At 41.1% G+C, this 17,645-nt stretch overlaps 8 protein-coding genes and 1 non-coding gene across 9 annotated transcripts; 4 read left to right on the top strand and 5 right to left on the bottom strand.

The window, feature by feature from the left end:
• Positions 1-117: 117 nt before the first annotated feature.
• Positions 118-2,118, top strand: YPS1 (aspartyl protease; the record flags this gene model as incomplete). The annotated part of the gene is made up of 1 exon (XM_018366709.1): positions 118-2,118. The coding sequence occupies one exon, from the start codon at positions 118-120 to the stop codon at positions 2,116-2,118; it is 2,001 nt and encodes a 666-aa protein (XP_018220548.1).
• A 283-nt stretch (positions 2,119-2,401) lies between these two features.
• SRN2 (ESCRT-I subunit protein SRN2) lies at positions 2,402-2,953 on the bottom strand (the record flags this gene model as incomplete). Its single annotated transcript, XM_018366708.1, has 1 exon — positions 2,402-2,953. The coding sequence occupies one exon, from the start codon at positions 2,951-2,953 to the stop codon at positions 2,402-2,404; it is 552 nt and encodes a 183-aa protein (XP_018220547.1).
• A 206-nt stretch (positions 2,954-3,159) lies between these two features.
• On the top strand, positions 3,160-3,843 carry TML25 (palmitoyl-(protein) hydrolase; the record flags this gene model as incomplete). The annotated part of the gene is made up of 1 exon (XM_018366707.1): positions 3,160-3,843. The coding sequence occupies one exon, from the start codon at positions 3,160-3,162 to the stop codon at positions 3,841-3,843; it is 684 nt and encodes a 227-aa protein (XP_018220546.1).
• Positions 3,844-4,031: 188 nt separating this feature from the next.
• CLF1 (Clf1p) lies at positions 4,032-6,095 on the top strand (the record flags this gene model as incomplete). The annotated part of the gene is made up of 1 exon (XM_018366706.1): positions 4,032-6,095. One exon carries the CDS (start codon positions 4,032-4,034, stop codon positions 6,093-6,095), a length of 2,064 nt encoding a protein of 687 aa, XP_018220545.1.
• Positions 6,096-6,309: 214 nt separating this feature from the next.
• MSL5 (mRNA splicing protein MSL5) lies at positions 6,310-7,722 on the bottom strand (the record flags this gene model as incomplete). The annotated part of the gene is made up of 1 exon (XM_018366705.1): positions 6,310-7,722. One exon carries the CDS (start codon positions 7,720-7,722, stop codon positions 6,310-6,312), a length of 1,413 nt encoding a protein of 470 aa, XP_018220544.1.
• Positions 7,723-8,032: 310 nt separating this feature from the next.
• On the bottom strand, positions 8,033-10,621 carry CFT2 (cleavage polyadenylation factor subunit CFT2; the record flags this gene model as incomplete). The annotated part of the gene is made up of 1 exon (XM_018366704.1): positions 8,033-10,621. The coding sequence occupies one exon, from the start codon at positions 10,619-10,621 to the stop codon at positions 8,033-8,035; it is 2,589 nt and encodes an 862-aa protein (XP_018220543.1).
• A 713-nt stretch (positions 10,622-11,334) lies between these two features.
• Positions 11,335-13,554, top strand: AVL9 (Avl9p; the record flags this gene model as incomplete). The annotated part of the gene is made up of 1 exon (XM_018366703.1): positions 11,335-13,554. One exon carries the CDS (start codon positions 11,335-11,337, stop codon positions 13,552-13,554), a length of 2,220 nt encoding a protein of 739 aa, XP_018220542.1.
• A 507-nt stretch (positions 13,555-14,061) lies between these two features.
• On the bottom strand, positions 14,062-14,134 carry DI49_3639. The gene has a single exon. It is a non-coding gene; the product is annotated as a tRNA-Arg (tRNA).
• Positions 14,135-15,107: 973 nt separating this feature from the next.
• HOG1 (mitogen-activated protein kinase HOG1) lies at positions 15,108-16,403 on the bottom strand (the record flags this gene model as incomplete). Its single annotated transcript, XM_018366702.1, has 1 exon — positions 15,108-16,403. The coding sequence occupies one exon, from the start codon at positions 16,401-16,403 to the stop codon at positions 15,108-15,110; it is 1,296 nt and encodes a 431-aa protein (XP_018220541.1).
• Positions 16,404-17,645: the final 1,242 nt, after the last annotated feature.

The following is a 17,645-nucleotide window of genomic DNA, read 5'->3' as shown; positions in this document are numbered from 1 at the left end:
GCTTTCCGCATTAGGAGATATAATAAGTGATTTGCTGTTTTTGCTTATATATATTAGATATTCAACATAAAAATAAAACAAAAAACCGTACCACGTCTATAACATAGCACATTCCCCATGAGACTGGCAACTATAAGATCTGCGCTACTTTCGTCGCTCTTTGCATCGCAGGCACTGGCCGAGGTCATACCGGTGGCGGACAACCGCCACGACGGTGACGACACGGGCTCCAAGTACGTGAAGCTCTCCTTCGATAAGCTTTACGGGGACTCGCTGGACACTGCTGGCAGCGATAAAACCCCAGAAGTTCGGCTACTCAAGAGAGACGATGGCTACGAGGAAATTATAATAACGAACCAGAAAAGTTTCTACTCGGTGGAATTGGAGGTGGGGACACCAGCCCAGAATATCACAGTTCTAGTGGACACGGGTTCTTCCGATCTATGGATCATGGGTTCTAGCAACCCGTACTGTTCGTCAAGCAGCAGCGACAGTAGCAAGCGCGTCGTCATGAAACGGGATATTTCTTCGAGCAGCGGCGGTTTGCTTGATGGTATCAACCCATTTGGCTGGCTTACAGAAACAGGAAGCGCCACAGCCACGGGCTCTGCAGGAGGTGCCGGAGGAGGTTCTGGAGGAGGTTCTGGAGGAGGTTCCGGAGGAGGTTCTGGAGGAGGTTCCGGAGGAGGTTCTGGAGGAGGTTCCGGAGGTTCCGGAGGTTCCGGAGGAAGCACTGGAGGAGGTGGTGGCGGAGGAAGCACTGGAGGAGGTGGTGGCGGAGGAAGCACTGGAGGAGGTGGTGGCGGAGGAAGCACTGGAGGAGGTGGTGGTGGAGGAAGCACTAGAGGAGGTGGTGGTGGAGGAAGCACCGGAGGTGGTGGTGGAGGAAGCACCGGAGGAGGTGGTGGAGGAGGCTTTGCAACGGCAACTCAATCAGTACCCGCTTCAGAAGCCACCATGGACTGTAAGGAGTACGGGACTTTTACCACTTCGGATTCCTCCACGTTTAAATCAAACAACTCTGATTTCGAAATCAGTTACGGTGACGGCACTTTTGCCTCTGGTGTTTTTGGTACTGACGTTTTGAATTTGAGCGACCTGAACGTCACCGGGTTGTCGTTTGCAGTTGCTAATGAAACAAACTCGTCAATGGGTGTGTTAGGTATTGGTTTGCCTGCATTGGAAGTCACTTATTCCGGTTCTTCCGCTTCTTCTGGCGGGAAATCGTATAAGTATGACAATTTCCCCATCGTATTGAAAAATTCTGGTGCTATCAAATCCAACTCCTACTCTTTGTATTTGAATGATCTCGATGCTAAACATGGCACCATTTTGTTCGGAGGTGTTGACCATAATAAGTATTCCGGCACTCTGTACACCGTTCCCCTGGTAAACACTTTCAGAGGGTTTAGCTCCCCCATCCAATTTGAAGTTACTCTAAATGGTCTTGGGACCCTTGAATCCAACGGTGACAAAAAAACTCTAACTACCACCAAAATACCGGCCTTGTTGGATTCCGGTACCACTTTAACCTATTTGCCCGAGGAAATGGTAGATCTGATCGCGGAAGAAGTAGGGGCCCAATACTCTTCCAGAGTAGGATATTATGTAATGAAATGCCCATCGTCTAATAATAGCACTCAAATCGTGTTCGATTTTGGTGGCTTTCACATCAATGCCGCGCTGTCTAGTTTTATCTTGAGCACAACGGGCAGTACCTGTATTTTGGGTATTCTTCCAACAAGTGATAGTAGTTCTATCCTTGGTGATTCATTTTTGACTAACGCATACGTGGTTTATGATTTAGACAATCTAGAAGTTTCCATGGCACAGGCCAAATACAATGTCACAAGTGAGGATATCGACATCATTTCAACTTCTGTTCCAAATGCCGTTAAGGCGCCAGGCTACACAAATACTTGGTCTACAAGTGCATCTATCGTTACTGGCGGTAACATATTTACCATAGATTCTTCAGCAACTGCTTCGTACAGTGGTAACGTGACATCAAGTACTGCATCCGCCACTTCTACTACATCCAGTAAGAGGAACGGTGGTGATCGTACTGTGCCATCTCTACTTTTCACGCTGATCTCTCTTATTTCTGCATTCATTTGAAGGTCATTCCGAGGTGTAGACATTTTCCTTTCTCATTGGCGCTGGAACTTGAGAAATTACTTTTTATTGTCACTGTTAACATTGGCGATTTTCATTACGGTAGCTTCACAATATTTTTATTTCGTCTACTGAATTAGGTTTTTATTTATGTGATTATTTTTTTTTCACTATATCTAGGCAAGGTATCGCCTGCGAAAAAAGGGTCCAAAATTCTCACAGTTCATTTGGCATTTAGTAGTATGGTCTATAAAGTATATATGCTTGTAACTAAAGCTGCCACCGTCTAGTATCTCAATTCACCTTGGCTTTCCCAAGTTGCGAGTTTTTCTCTCCTCAAATGATACTGTGTTCGTATATTTAAATAATCCTTGATGAATTGATCCAGCCCATCTGGTGACTCGATGATTCTCATGGAAGCTTCTAATTGCGAACTTTCTTCGTCAAGATTTTTCGTACTTTGCTCTAGTTTCCTTCTCATTGCCATCTCGCCATATTTTTCTTCAAACTCGGAATGATAGTCCTGCCAACTAGCCACATATTTGGATTCTACGATTCTGCAGTTCTCTAGAAGAGCCTGAACCTTATCTCTTTGGCCATGTAGATCTTCAAAACTCTTTTCCAGTTGTTTAAACTCATCCTTTAACGCATTTATTTTCTCACCGAATTCGGTTAAAGGGTTGAACTTCGTCACATACAACTCCAATTGATGTTTATGAATTTGAATTAGATCTATTATTTCCTTTGATGATAAAAGGTGAATCCCTTCAGGTAAGGGGATGTTCTTAATCTGTTTTTGTGTTCTCTCCGGTACATTTGGCGATGGATGCATGTTCATGCTTGTATAAAGATACTGATTTCGTATAGGTTCAGCCCCTTAATTTGTTCATTGTAGTTCTTTTAAGTTTATCTTTGTTTCAATAATTATATCTTTTTGACACGCCCATTGGAGAAAAATGTCTTCGCAACAAAGTAAAAAGTTGAGTAGAAAAAGGCAAGGACAAGGAATATATACTACATCTTCAAGCCCAAAAGCAATATATTATGAACGGACTTAGAATTGCCGCAAGGGTCCAGCCAGCTCGTCAAACAATCATATTTTTACATGGACTAGGTGATACTGGTTCAGGGTGGGGATTTTTCGCTCAATACTTACAACAGCGGGACCCTACCTCCTTCCAGCACACAAACTTTGTATTTCCCAATGCTCCAGAGGTCCATGTGACAGCAAACGGTGGTGCATTGATGCCTGCTTGGTTTGACATTCTAGAGTGGGATTCTAGTTTTTCCAAAGTTGATAGCGATGGATTCATGAATTCCTTAAATGCCATTGAAAAGACGGTTAAACAGGAAATTGACAAGGGCATTAAACCGGAACAGATCATCATTGGGGGGTTCTCTCAAGGTGCTGCATTGGCCCTGGCATCATCCGTCACTTTACCATGGAAAGTCGCCGGTATAGTCGCACTATCGGGTTTTGGTTACATTCCGGGAATCTTGAAACAACACAAGAACGATCTCAACGTCAAGACACCCATTTTTCACGGACATGGCGATATGGATCCAGTTGTACCTATAGCACTTGGCTTGAGCGCAAAAAAATTCTACCAAGACACCTGCGGGGTACAGGATTATGAGTTTAAGATTTATAGTGGTATGGCACATTCTACAGTTCCTGAGGAACTGGACGACTTAACTGCCTTCCTTAAGAAATGCCTATCTTTATAGTTCCTTGGGGAGACTTTCACTAATTAACTGCAACTATTACTATTAGACTATTATATATACATCCGTAGGACGCGATAGAAAATTAAAGACCTCCATTGCAAAATGATGATGAGATTAAATGGTCACATAAGTTGGACGGTAACCGCGAATTGAAGGGTTTCGAAGTCGACTGTAGTGGCGTTGCTAGAATGGACTCTTTAGAACCGGAAGCAGTTAACACGCATGTCTCCGCAGAGCAGATCCTGCGGGATGTATACAAGAAGGGCCAGAAGGCAAGAGGATCGACCAATATTGACATATTAGACTTGGAAGAGCTTCGAGAATACCAACGGAGGAAGAGAACAGAATATGAGGGTTATTTGAAAAGAAATAGACTAGACATGGGCCAATGGATTCGTTACGCGCAGTTTGAGATTGAACAGCGTGACATGAGGCGTGCAAGATCTATTTTTGAAAGAGCTTTACTCGTAGATAATTCGTTCATCCCGCTTTGGGTACGATACGTCGACGCTGAATTGAAAGCCAAATGTGTTAATCATGCTAGAAATCTGCTGAATAGAGCCATTAGTACGTTGCCCAGAGTGGATAAGCTATGGTACAAGTATATTATAGTAGAAGAGTCATTAAACAATATCGATATCGTACGATCGCTGTATACAAAGTGGTGTTCTTTGGAACCAGGTGTCAATGCATGGAACTCCTTCGTTGATTTCGAAGTAAGGCAGAAAGAGTGGGCTCGCGTGAGAGATATTTATTCTAAATATGTTATGGTCCATCCTCAAGTGAAAACGTGGCTAAATTGGGCCAAGTTCGAAAGCAGACATGGTAACGCCGGATTTACAAGGAATGTATATTGTCTAGCTTTAGACACCGTGGCTAATCTTCAAAGTTTACAAATTTGGTCTGATGTGGAGATTGCAAAGTTAGTAAACTCATTTGCACATTGGGAAGCTACGCAGGAGGAATACGAAAGATCTTCTGCTCTTTATCGACTGGCTATTGAAAAATGGCCTTCAAGTCAATCACTCAAGGACGGCATGTTGAATTTTGAAAAACAATTTGGTAATTTAAACTCTATCGAAGAAACTATCAGTTATAAAAGGAAAATGGACTATGAAGCGTCATTAAGTCGTGACGCATATGATTATGACACTTGGTGGTTGTACTTGGATCTAATTTCGGAAAGTTTTCCCACCCAACTATTACAGTGCTTTGAAAAAGCTGTCAAGATCGGTCAACCAAAAGAATTCTCAAAGACATTTCATTGGAAAAGGTATGTTTATCTGTGGATTAGATACATTTGCTATGTGGAGTTGGAACTGGAAGATGTGGCACTGGTGGATAGACTTTTTCAAAGGCTACTTGATGATATTATTCCTCACCAGCATTTCACCTTTTCAAAAATATGGATAATGTACGCTAAATTCTTGATACGACAGGAAAACGTATCAAAGGCAAGGAAAATTATGGGTAAAGCCATCGGCCTTTGTCCCAAGGCAAAAACTTTCAAAAGCTACATCCTATTGGAGGTGAAGTTAAAGGAGTTCGACCGTGTCAGAAAAATATATGAAAAATTCATTGAATTCCAGCCCTTTAATTTGAGTATTTGGATCGAATACGCAGAGCTGGAAGAGAATTTAGGAGATGAAGACAGAGTGAGAGGCGTTTATACTATTGCATTGGATGAAAATTCGGAGTTTCTCACAACGGAGGCGAAGGTTGAGCTACTTCAAAAGTACATAACTTTCGAGACTGAATCACAGGAATACGAGAAGGCAAGGACGCTTTATAGAAGGTATTTGGAGCTGAATGAATTTTCTGTTCAAAGCTGGATCGAATTTGCCATGTATCAAAGTTCAACCCCAACGGATCAGCAGTTATCCGATTTAGCAAAACTCCAAAGTGAGAATGTAGATGAAGATATTGAATTTGAAATTACTGACGAAAATAAAATGGAAGCAAGAAAAATATTTGAAGAGGCAATCTTGTTCTTCAAAAACAGTGGTGATAGACAAGGGAGAATGTCTATTTTAGAAGCATTGAAAGACTACGAGGAAACATATGGTACTGAGCTCGATAAAGAAAATGTTAGCAAGAGGTTCCCTAAAATAGTCAAAAAAACAAAGCTGGAAGATGGTATAGAGGAGGAATTTGTAGATTACGTATTTCCGGATGATATCGATGACGACAAGCCGAAGCCATCAAAATTTTTGGAATTAGCCAAAAAATGGAAACAAGAACAGGCACTTTGAATATAAGTAAATCTTACCATGATCCTACTGCTTACGTTCCATTCCTATACTCTATAGTATAAAAAGCGATACAAATAAGTAAGTAAATTAAATATCAAAGGATAATAATAATAACTAGGGATTAAAAATTAGTAGAAACGAAAAGTGTGCCAAAATGGAAAGTACATACCTGCGGTTTAATAAAAATGCAATAAGTGTATAACGGGGGATTTTATTATAATCCAGGAGGCCCTTGAAGTCCCGGAGGTTTAGTGTTGTTGGTGTCATTGTCTGTGGTACTAAAAAGCCCTGGAGGGCCACTTAGTCCTGGAGGACGTGCAATGGGAGATTGTACGGTGGTCATTCCAGGTGGTGCAATTGAAGATTGTACTGTAGTCATTCCAGGCGGAGGTGCTAGAGCCAATTTGGGTTGTTCCGATTCTAGAGGGTTTCGCGATGGTGGTGGAGCCATTCCTGGAACTCCTGAGCTAAACGTACCTGAACTTAAACCAGGAGGAGGCGTGGGCGTCCCGTTGTACGTTCGGTTTGGAAGGCGTGGCGCAGGTGGTGAGGGTGTTGGTTCATAGCGTGATGAGGTGGGGAATCTTTGAGGACCATCGGTTACACTGTTACCAAAACGAGATTTTTTTGCCGCTTGGGCTGGGTAGGCACCATTATTATTGTGGTGGCTGTTGTTCTGTATCGGTAAACTACTATTTGCAGACACGTTTCCATCAAAGCGGCTTATCCTTTGAGATGATGATTTACAGTCTCTACTGAAGTGTCCCGTTTGACCACATACTTTACATACGATGCCTTGGATACTTGGAACCTTTCTATTTGGACAATCATATCTTTTATGATCCTTTAGGCCACAGATCGGACAAGGTCTATTATCTTCCCTTAGAGTACCATTAAGTTCTGCTAGTTCTCTTAATTGTCCTCGTTTCAAGTCATTCTGACCCTCGGGAGATGTCACGGCTCTAATGACAATGTTTTGACAAACCTTTATACCTTTCTGAATCTTGTCTTCTGAATCCGCGATGATCAAACAGTGCAATGGGTCCTCGAAATTCATAGCGCCTGGAGGTAAATCACTTGCATTTTTACCTTCTTTAACGGAACCTCTTCCTCTGATTGCAATTTTACAATTAGAATCCTCCTGTAATTTTCTCAAAGTACGCCCACGAGGACCTAGTAACAGGCCGACAAAATTAACGTCTGGATATTGATCTACTGGGATGTAATACTTATCTTGGAATTTTGTTGGCCTTTTGTAATCATCCGGAGGAACAAAGTAAGGAATAGCCCTTAACGCAATCTCAACCAACTTGATACGTTCATCCTCTAATTTCTTTCTATATCTCTGTTCACGGGTATTCGTTCTTTTACCCTGGGCATCATAAACTGGTGGTGGCGAAGGTGATCTGTTTTTTCTGGAGGGAGGAACAAAATCATTAGTACGCAGTTTGATAGTAATTTCTTGAATCCTGAACATGGTTTGATACGAATAAATTTGTTCTCTAGTGAGCGCCCCACTAATTTTGGACGGAAGAGAATTAAATCGATGAACATCGCTTTCTGTTGCATTCTTCTTCCATAACGACAGGTTGACGTTGGGGGGAACGTTTACTATTTCTTCTGACATGTTAGTTCCTTGTTGTTCTCAAAAATATAAGAAGCTATTGTCCTTACAGTAAAATTAGAACTGCATTAGCTATGCGTGAGATTACACTTGAATCAAATTAGGGCAAAATCGTATAATTGAAAATTATTAGAAATTTCAAATCCAACGGAAAGAAGAACGAAGAAAAAAAAGTGGTCGTTAATAATGAGCATACGAAATATATCAGATAATAACAGTGTGGAATACAAAGAAAACTAGAATATATACTGCCTGTAAGTAGGTTTGTGTTTGACATTTAACTCCTTATTTTTGCGCGGTGTTTGCATGAATCCTAAATTTTTGCTAACATATCTGTTACCAATTTCTTGACAGTATCAAATAGTTCAGAGGGGGTACCATCAATAATGGTTTCTGCATCATTAATTTTACGGACTGCCACTTTTCCATTGATGACAAGTGTACCTTCACCTTTGAATTCTGCAATGTAGTTTTTTTCCGTTAACTGTTTCTTTAGTTGAACTAACCTAACATCACCAATAGACAATGCGCCAGTTTTATGACTTCTTGATGAACCGTTTAACGGCTTCAAGACCAGTTTACTCCTAGAAGCTGTCTTTTGATGGTTATTGACTTGTGGAAGAGTCTCCTTAACTAGTCGGCCAACAACAGTGGCGACTGTGTAACTACCGCTGATACGTTGCCATTTCAGAAGATTATCGAGTTCAGAATCAATGGAGATATCGAGGGCCTTTATGGTTGTATTGAATTCTACTGTCTTATTCAATGGCATGTTTACCACTTCGATATTTTTGTTTGTGAGTTTGGCTATTAGTTCCTCATTTTGGATATTTTTAGGAGCTGAAAGTACCATTTTCCTAGATCTTAATGATGGCCATATAATGGATGCGGATCTTTGATCAACCAAACTCTGTAAATTCAACACCACTACGGAACATTTCAATTGGATGTTTGCTGTAGATTCTATTCTTTTTGAAAGTGTCTTGTCTATTATTAAATAGTCCAAATTATCAAAATTTTCCGTTTCTTCAGCACCAGTGAACCCTGAATAACGAGAACTACGGTGTTTCCTCTTTTTACTTACTGGGTCCCCCACATTGTAACCATCATCTTCTTCGTTTTTGCTGTCTTCATCACCTGCAACACTGTCCTTGCCCATGCTTTTGCTGCCATCTTTTAGTGGCCTTTTCCTGCTATTTAGATTAGTGTTGTCTAAGTCATCTGGTATAAACATCGTGAAATCTACGACAGTACCGTAATCATCTTTTTTAATTTTAATAGGATTGAAAGGAAACATTTTGTGTTTCGAGGTTGCATTTTGTTGTATAATGATGTCCACAGAGGCCTCAGTGTTTTTCTTTGCCAAAGGCTTTTGGGAATTGTCCTTAAGTAAGCTTAGTAAATTATCGTTATCTTCCTCCTCTTCTTCATCTTCGTCTTCTCCTGTGATGCGGTCTGTCACTGGCTCTTCATCTGCATCGCCTGCTAAGATGTCTTGGCTGTTTATCGTTCCTCCAGCGTTGGAATCGTCTATGTTTGTGTTGCCATTGGCCAATTTTTGGGATTCTCTTTTCAATAGTAAAATCTTCTTGTTTCTATTCTTTTTTTTCTCTTTCAGCTGTAATTTAAACGCTTCCAATTCCTCTTTACTCAAAGGCTCTTCCTTTATAGTGTCGATTGAAATGTAACTATCGCAAACGAATGGTTTATCCTCCTCAGAGGGGCTTTTTCGGTCGCTTTTATCTTGTTTTATAATGTCTAATATCTTATCCAGACAGGATGCAGATTCAAAGTTCGGTTTAGTCAATATCAGGGTTGTCTTTTCAGAATTACCTATCCTAGTTATAACTTCGTTGATTAAGGCTTCCACTTCAGATACAAAGCAGATCTTGGAACCGACGTACTTCTTAAGTTCCTTTGGAGATATAATTTTGACCCGTGATCCAATTTCAAACGGTGAAGTATTATTTCTATTTTCCCATGTTTTAAGAAGGGTTGGAGATAGCCATTCAAGCATGGATTTGGCGTAAGTTAAGGTTCTTCCTCTTGAATATGATAGAATGAGTACAGGCACCTGCGTATGCGCATTGATCTTCGTGCTTTCGAATAATAACTCATGAACTTGTGTGAAAAGGTCTAAAAATTTCCCACTCATATCTACGGGTATTATAACAGACCCATCCGAATTCAAACCCTTCCTCAATGTGTCTTTGAAAGTTTTGGAACGTCTCTTGAAAGGCTGAGAAGAGCCGAATCTGTCTAAGGTAGTAATTATTGCAGAAGGTCTCATCAACGTGGATGAAGGTTTTCCAGTTGCATCCAGTATTGAAGCAGCGTTTAGTATGTTATCTCTGGTGTGATTCCACCTTTTGGCATAGATCAGCTTTTCAGAATACGTGCTTATACACCAAATAGAGCCACCGGGACAAACACCAGCATTGTATGCTAGTAAAGTCAACCCGTCGAATCTCGATCGTAAATCTACCAATTGTGAGTATTTGAGAGGAACTATGTGGTCGAACGATTTCTCTATATCCTCAAGATCGAGTTTGTTAGTATCATACGGACCTATTACACCTGCTGATGCATATGAGTCTATGGTGGATACTCTCCCCAAATTGATAACTGGAAGAGTAGCGTAAACTTGTATTCTCGATATGAAATGAGAAATGAAATTATAATATAACAAAGAGTGAGCACCTAGGCATTCAGCGGTCGGTTGTGACAGTATTATAACATCAATTTCCGGTATCACTTTTTCCCAGTAGTCGACACACTGCTCATATGAAACTTTAGATGGATTCCAGCCAGGATCAATTAACAGGGTGACGTTATCGAAGCGCACTACTGAACCAACAGTAGCTCCGGACCCATCGTCGCAACAGCTAAACTTATACGTCATGTATATTCTTCGCCGTTAATGTCTTTCCTTTATTCTTTTCTCTGCACAATCACTGCACACTGCTGAAATATTTGTTCATAGCCTGGTAAATTGCAGATAGTTTTAGAAAAGCGGCAAAACGTCGCCCGAAAAGAAAAACCATTTGCTTCAGATATTTTTATTATAACGTCAGCACAATAACATACACACACAAAGTATTTTGTTGAAAACGCCAAGGGGTATTTGCTAACCATTGATTCCTGGTATGGTAGCTCTTTTGTTTAGCTGGTTTTGCTAGATTGCACTGCAAGGAACTGCGTGAAATTTTCTCGGAAGCAGGTCTCATAAGCTCGCAATATGTTGTTGTCGCTTCTTTGCATTGTCTCTGCCTTTATGAGGGACGTTGATTATTAATGACCAAGTGCTGTCAATGAACAATTTAGGCTGTGAGAGCCATCGTTATTTAGAAGTTGGTGTGGCAAAATAGCCGCTGATATTCTGTCTCTGAACGGGTAATCGCTCAAAGAGCGGGTAACGGGAGGTCGAAGCAAACCAAAAGAGCTACCAATAACGGATCTTGAAATAAAAATGTACAATCCGATGAAGGTTTCTCTCTGCCCATATACGTTTTTTTCTTTTGCAACAATATTTTTGGCACCTCGAAGTTAGGTGGGTAGACCATAGCAAAGTAAGATATACCTTTCTGCATTATTGCAAAGTTTCCGCCACAAATAATGGATGAAAAAGATGAACCAGTAATTTTTGGTGTTTGTCTTGTCGACTTTCATCATAAGAGGGGCCCTGAAATAGAATTCTGGTATGGATTACCTGAGGATACTCAAAATGCGGATTTATGGCCAAATCTACCTTTCCAGGCGCTTCCTGATGGTTCTCACTCTTTTGAAGAGACATTCACTTACTTCACGTTGCTATATGACGAAAAGAAGCAAAGAAGTCCTCCCAACGGTGCCACTGATTTATCTGAGGACGGAGTCAATGATACCACGACTTTATTTGCTATATCCTGCTCGAGACAGATAAAGAGCGATGAATTGCTTGTTAAGGACAAAGATATAACTCGATCTACTGTGCAGAAGGCAATTGTGGTCATCTCAAGACAACCAATTTTCGGCCAAATTAAAGACAAACTGAGCATAGTGACCAATGCTTTTTTCTTACAGCATGATTTTGGAGATACGAAGATAGTTCAGTCATTATGTGAAAATTTAAAGTCCATATACACGCCTGTATTGTTGGGCAGGAACGCTGAAAACCGTCTCTATGTTGGATTGTGTTTAAGGAAAATTCTACACGATTTCAAGAAGAACGTTTTAGTGCTGCTAAAATCAATCTTACTTGAACGAAAAATAATAGTTTATGGTAACGATGTGGAAGTTCTATGTAATCTACAATTTGGATTGATTAGCTTAATTCCGGACTTGATGTCAAATTTACAAGATTCTGGAAGTCCGCAATTGTTCCAGGATGTTTCTAAACTAAAGGTGGCTGACTCATTCAAATCAAGTAACCGAGAATCAGTGCTAAGGTTTTTGGGTTTCCCCTTGCCAATTTTTGAAGAAGGTGGACTATTCTCACCCTATACTCCGTTACAGCAGATGAATGACATAAAGTCAAAACGTACTATGTTTTTTATGATCGGAAGTTCTAACACGTTACTTTCCGAACGAAGGGAGGAATTGTGTCACATCTTCGTCAATACCGATGACTCTACCGTGGAAATCCTGGATAAATCCTTAGCTTCTATTCTTCAACTATCAAGCCATGATAAAAAATGGATCGATTCAATATCGGGGATTGTGTCAGACACGTGGAATGAAAATGATGATGAAACGCCAAAGAATTCTCAGTTTGAAGGAAGTGAAGATTTTATTAGATGGCAATTTGAAGACTATTTAACAGGGCTACTTTCAAGTGTTAAACTAAATGATTATTTGGAGTTGCATAAGGAAAATGAACAAGCTTTGAAGACTATACCTGAAGATATGCTGAGTTCCAATCCAATACACTTATTCAATTCGAACTGGGTCCATAGTTGGAAGGAAACCCAAAATTTTCAAATATTTAATGCAAGAACAGATGATAGGTTATTTGATTTGTTTCCTCCAAAGCATATTTACAATGGCGCTGACACATTGTCTCTATTACAGCAAAGATTTTTGTCCACATTTCATAATTTAAAAAGGAGCACCAGTAATACTTCAAGTGATAAAAATGGACATCAAAGTGAAGAGGATTCCAAAGACCAGGAAAGCATCAAATCGAAAAGGCCTACTGCACAAACCGCTGTAAATTCCGAGAAGAACACAGAGAAGCCGGCAACTCATCTATGGAATTCATGGAAGGAATATTTTAACAAGTCAAAGAATGCTACTAATGGCGACATCACCGAATCCACAGAAGATCTCAAAAATAGAGGCAAAACAGGAAATGCCATAGAGAAAGCAATGATTGGCTTAGGTTTACATTATACGCCAGAAGGGGAAACAAGCCAAGAGGAGGAACAAGAAGAAATCGATGAAGATGATGATGATGATGAAGATGATAAAGATGATGAAGATGATAAAGATGATGAAGATGATGAAGATGATGGAGACGATAAAGATGATGATGATGAAGAAGATGATGAATCTAATAATTCAAGTGAAAGTTATAATGGTAGCGAGACACACAAAAGCATTCAAGGCACTAGTAACGATGATGGTGAAAGTAGCGATGGTGCGGAGGACGACAATGATGATGAAGACAGCTTGGAGGACAATGGAAGGAGAATTGAAGATGATGAAGCCCATGGCAGTGAAAACGAAAAAAAAGCCGAAGTACTATCCAAAGAGAGGAATTCAAGTGAAAAAATAGGTGAGAATAAAGCTGATAGTGCACAAGACAATGAAAACAAACATGTCGAAAGTAAAGAATTGCATGTTGATAATATTTAACGTACTGTTCATAAGACAAAAGAAGAAGATAACGGTTCTCCTTATACCAATATAGATTCCTTTCAATCTGGCGAAAATTAGGAGAAAACTTCTAATAAATTCTTGATTTTTAACAAATCGAAAAGGAATTCTGACGATGACCTTTAGCAAGTTTGAGCAGCTTCTAAGAACAGATATGAAGCTCAGATATTATTGAACGGGATTGTTCGCTAGTCAAGATACGAAAGCTCAAATTTCTCTTTGAGCCATGACGTTCGTGAATATATTACCAGATTACATTCAAAAATAATTCCACGATGAACTTCGAAGAGCATAGTTGTAATATGTCTAAGGACTGATAGTGTAATCCATTGTAATATTTAGCCATATAATACCCCTGATAAATTTATTTTTAAAGAAAGGTCTTTGATTACTTACTGGTCTTATAAGCAGAAATTCTGAAAGTGTAGACAAAACCAAGCCAAATACTGGATGAGAGTGTTTTAATCATGAGAAATAAAAAATAATCTTCCCCGCCAGGACTTGAACCTGGAATCTTCTGGTTCGTAGCCAGACGCCGTGACCATTGGGCCACGAGGAATAAGATTTGTTGTTTTTTTGGGTTTTCGCTTCATCATGTTCAGCATTGTAGTGATTTACAGTGATTGTGGATTCAGACTGAAGATAACAGTTTTACAGCTGGAAAAAGTTTGTTTACGGTCCCAAGATGGGAGTATACTGTTTCAGGATCCACAGATTCTCTATTGAGAATGACAAAATAATAACACACACAAACACCGTAATTTACATGTATGTCTTACCTGCCGTGAGCAGACAAAATCTGAGGAGCGGTGATTCATTCGAAGAGAAGTGTTCTCTCTAGTGCTATCGACATAACTCTCGTGGCAAGCAGTAATCTTGATTTACCCTACAATTTGCGGCAGATATAGATTGTTTGCCATTGGATTAGTGTGGTCTTCTAATTGAGAGAAGTGAAAAAAGTACAAAACCATATGGGGTGATTTTAGCGAACTGGCCGATACGGAGTAGCAGGAGATGAATGACAGCAGTATACCCTATCTTCCGGGACACTCCACCATTTATTGGTTAGTTTCTTTTTCTATCTTCTAACATCATATATTCTTCTTTGTTTATGTTTTTTTATGTTTTTTCCTAAAAGACTGAAATTACTAGATATGGAAAGAAGAAATAAAAATATTTGAATTATAAACAATACGAAAAAATAAACAAATCCGAAAAAAAAAGAAACGAATAGATGGGTATGAATAAGCAAATACCTCAGATCTTGGTACGAGGGCCTCTCTTTTGATTGCCTATCGTCTATTAGCCTTGGCATTCACATAGACACACAGGCAGCAAGTTTCAATGCAGGTTACAGTATTACTAAGGTGTTCCTAGTACGCGTAAGTGGATCCTCTTTCCTTTCGTTTGTTCTTTTTTCCTTTTTCTATACAATTATATACATAAATACTTTTATGAGTACTATGAGACAAAAAACGTCAAAAAAAAGTAAGAATAAGTGGTGTTAGGGAGGGACATTAAAAAAATTTTGCTTATTGCTGGAACTCGTTAGCGTACCGAATAGCTTGGTTGCCGTAATCCGTAATGGTGTCATTCGTGGCGATATGATCGGTAGTTTTATTGCCACCAGTAATGTCGGATTGGTTATTATCAGTGCTACCAGCACCGTTGTGGGAATGTGTAGACATGTGTAACTGAACCTGTGCCTGAGCCTGCGCCGCCGCGGCGGTGGCTGCGGCGACTTGGTCATCAAATGTGGCGGATATATCGATCTGTCCATCACTACCTCCAATCTTGTGGAAGTCTAGGATTTCTGAATACATCATCACACGCCAAGTGTCGACAGGCAAGTCAGCATCGTTGAAATGCCAATCGAACTTAGCGTCTGCTACTGGCTCGTCGGTGGGGTCGTGGTAAGGAGCCAAATAAGGATGCGCCAAGGCATCAGCTGCGGTGATTCTCTTCTTAGGGTCGAAAACCAACATTTTCTCCAAAAGATCTACGGCATCAGGTTCGACTGTCTTGAATCTTTCCGAAAATGAGATGGGGTCTCTATGTGGTAATGAAGTGACGAATTTTAAAGTGTTTTCAGAGCAGATGGTATTTATCACGTCCTTTGGTGGGGAACCCAATAGGTCGGTGATGATAGAGAATTGGTGAACGTGATCCTTACCTGGGAACAAGGGCTTCCCCTCGATCATTTCAGCAAAGATACAGCCAGCAGACCAAATGTCCACCTCGACGTCATATTTTTGCCACGTTAACATGATTTCAGGGGCCCTGTAGTATCTTGTGGAGACATAACCCGTCATCTGAGGGTCTTGAATTCTTGCCAAACCAAAATCACAAATTTTCAAATCACAATTCTCATTGATTAGGATGTTGCTCGGCTTCAAATCTCTGTGGATGACGCCCGCAGAATGGACGTACTTCAAGCCCCTCAGGATCTGGTACAGGAAGTACTGAACGAACTGCTTCTCCAAGGGTCTTGTTTGCAAGAGTCTATGTAAATCTGTGCCTTGTAATTCCGTGACGAAATATATATCTTCCAGAGGCGAAAGAAATATGTCCTGCAGACAAATCAGATTCTCATGTCTCAGGTGCTTCAGTAGCTTCAGTTCACGGTACGTTCTTTTGGCCAGCACGGCGGTGGAGAAGGGCTTCATGATTTTTTTAATGGCAACTGGTTGAGACGTCAAAGTGTCTGTGGCTGAACAAACGAGTCCGAACGCACCCATCCCGACAGGGTTCAGATCATTGTACCTATTTGTGATTTCGAAAACCGTCCCGAATATTTGCGTCCTAATGAATTCCTCGTTGGTGGTCATTATTTGCAGTGCAGTGGTCGTGGCTTTCCTTGTTTTTCCTTTTTTTTTTTTCTTTTTTGAGTCTAGTATTTAGCAATATAGAAGATAGAGAGAGTGAGTATGTTCTTGTTAAAGAGTAGTTACTGTTACTAATATTATTGTTATTGGTTATTATCAACACAATCCCTTTCTACTACACGGGACAAGAAAACAACTACTATTATTAGTGCAAGATTGTCTGGGCAATATCGACGATAGATAGCAATTCTCGCCTTCGCTTTCGCTTTCGCTTTCGTTGGCTTTTCTTTTTTTCTCTTTTCTTTTCAAAGATGTTCCCGCACAATAACGCCGCCGGACGTACGGGGTAACCCCTCACCACGGCACCCGCCCCCAGGGTACCAAACCACTGTGCCGAATGCAAGAGCAATCCGTTTAAGCGCTTGGCCAGATTGTATACGACATACAAGCACGGGCGTGCCACCACAACCCCAACCCTGCCTGTACTTTTTCCCAGACGATTGTTTTCAACCGAAGCTCCACTTTTTTTTGCGGCGGTGAAACCACCCCACAGCAAGAGGAGGGAACACAGATAGTAAGAGAAAGACGCTACACGTTTGACGTACTGTGTGATGCTGTAAAGAAGGAAAAAGAACGACTCAGACTCCAGTGAATCTCAACTGCACAGAGGCGCCATGCAGACAGACCCTTTTGGCACAAAAACACCCACCGCCGCCGCCGCCGCCTCTTACTGGAAAAAGAAACCAACGCAGACAACGACGTCACAGCCCTGCCGAGCCCATCTACTTTCCGAACGGCGCCGTCCAGGCGTGTGTCTGGACCCACCAGTGCGTTGGATGTAGAATTCAACACGCAAAACAATCATGCCACGGTGCTGGCCCCGCTCCACCCATGACCCGCACGCTCGGCCCGAAAGGGGCAACACCAGTTCCCAATCCGGAAATTAGTCCGCCACCGCCCTCACCCCACTAGTGCTGCGGTGTGCGGGCGTGCATCGCTATTTATAGACCTGCGTGCTGGCGTCACCGCGCGCGAGCACCAAACGGGAAAAATCGCACTGGGCCCAGAACCGCGTTCCGCGCTGGGCCGTTGGCGTCCGGTTTCCGTTTTGGGAACCATCTGCCGCGTTCGCCTAACAAACGCCCGCACAGGCTCGAGAAAAGCGACAAAAGAAAAAGCAAAAGTTAAAAAATAAAAATGGACGCCACCAAAAATAAATAGAGCCATCCTCGAAGAGTGTGGGTA

The sequence above is a fragment of the Saccharomyces eubayanus genome, chromosome XII (assembly GCF_001298625.1).
Source record: "Saccharomyces eubayanus strain FM1318 chromosome XII, whole genome shotgun sequence".
NCBI classification, from domain to species: domain Eukaryota; kingdom Fungi; phylum Ascomycota; class Saccharomycetes; order Saccharomycetales; family Saccharomycetaceae; genus Saccharomyces; species Saccharomyces eubayanus.
Note: the sequence above shows the minus strand (reverse complement) of the source record. Positions and strands in the feature narration are given on the sequence as shown.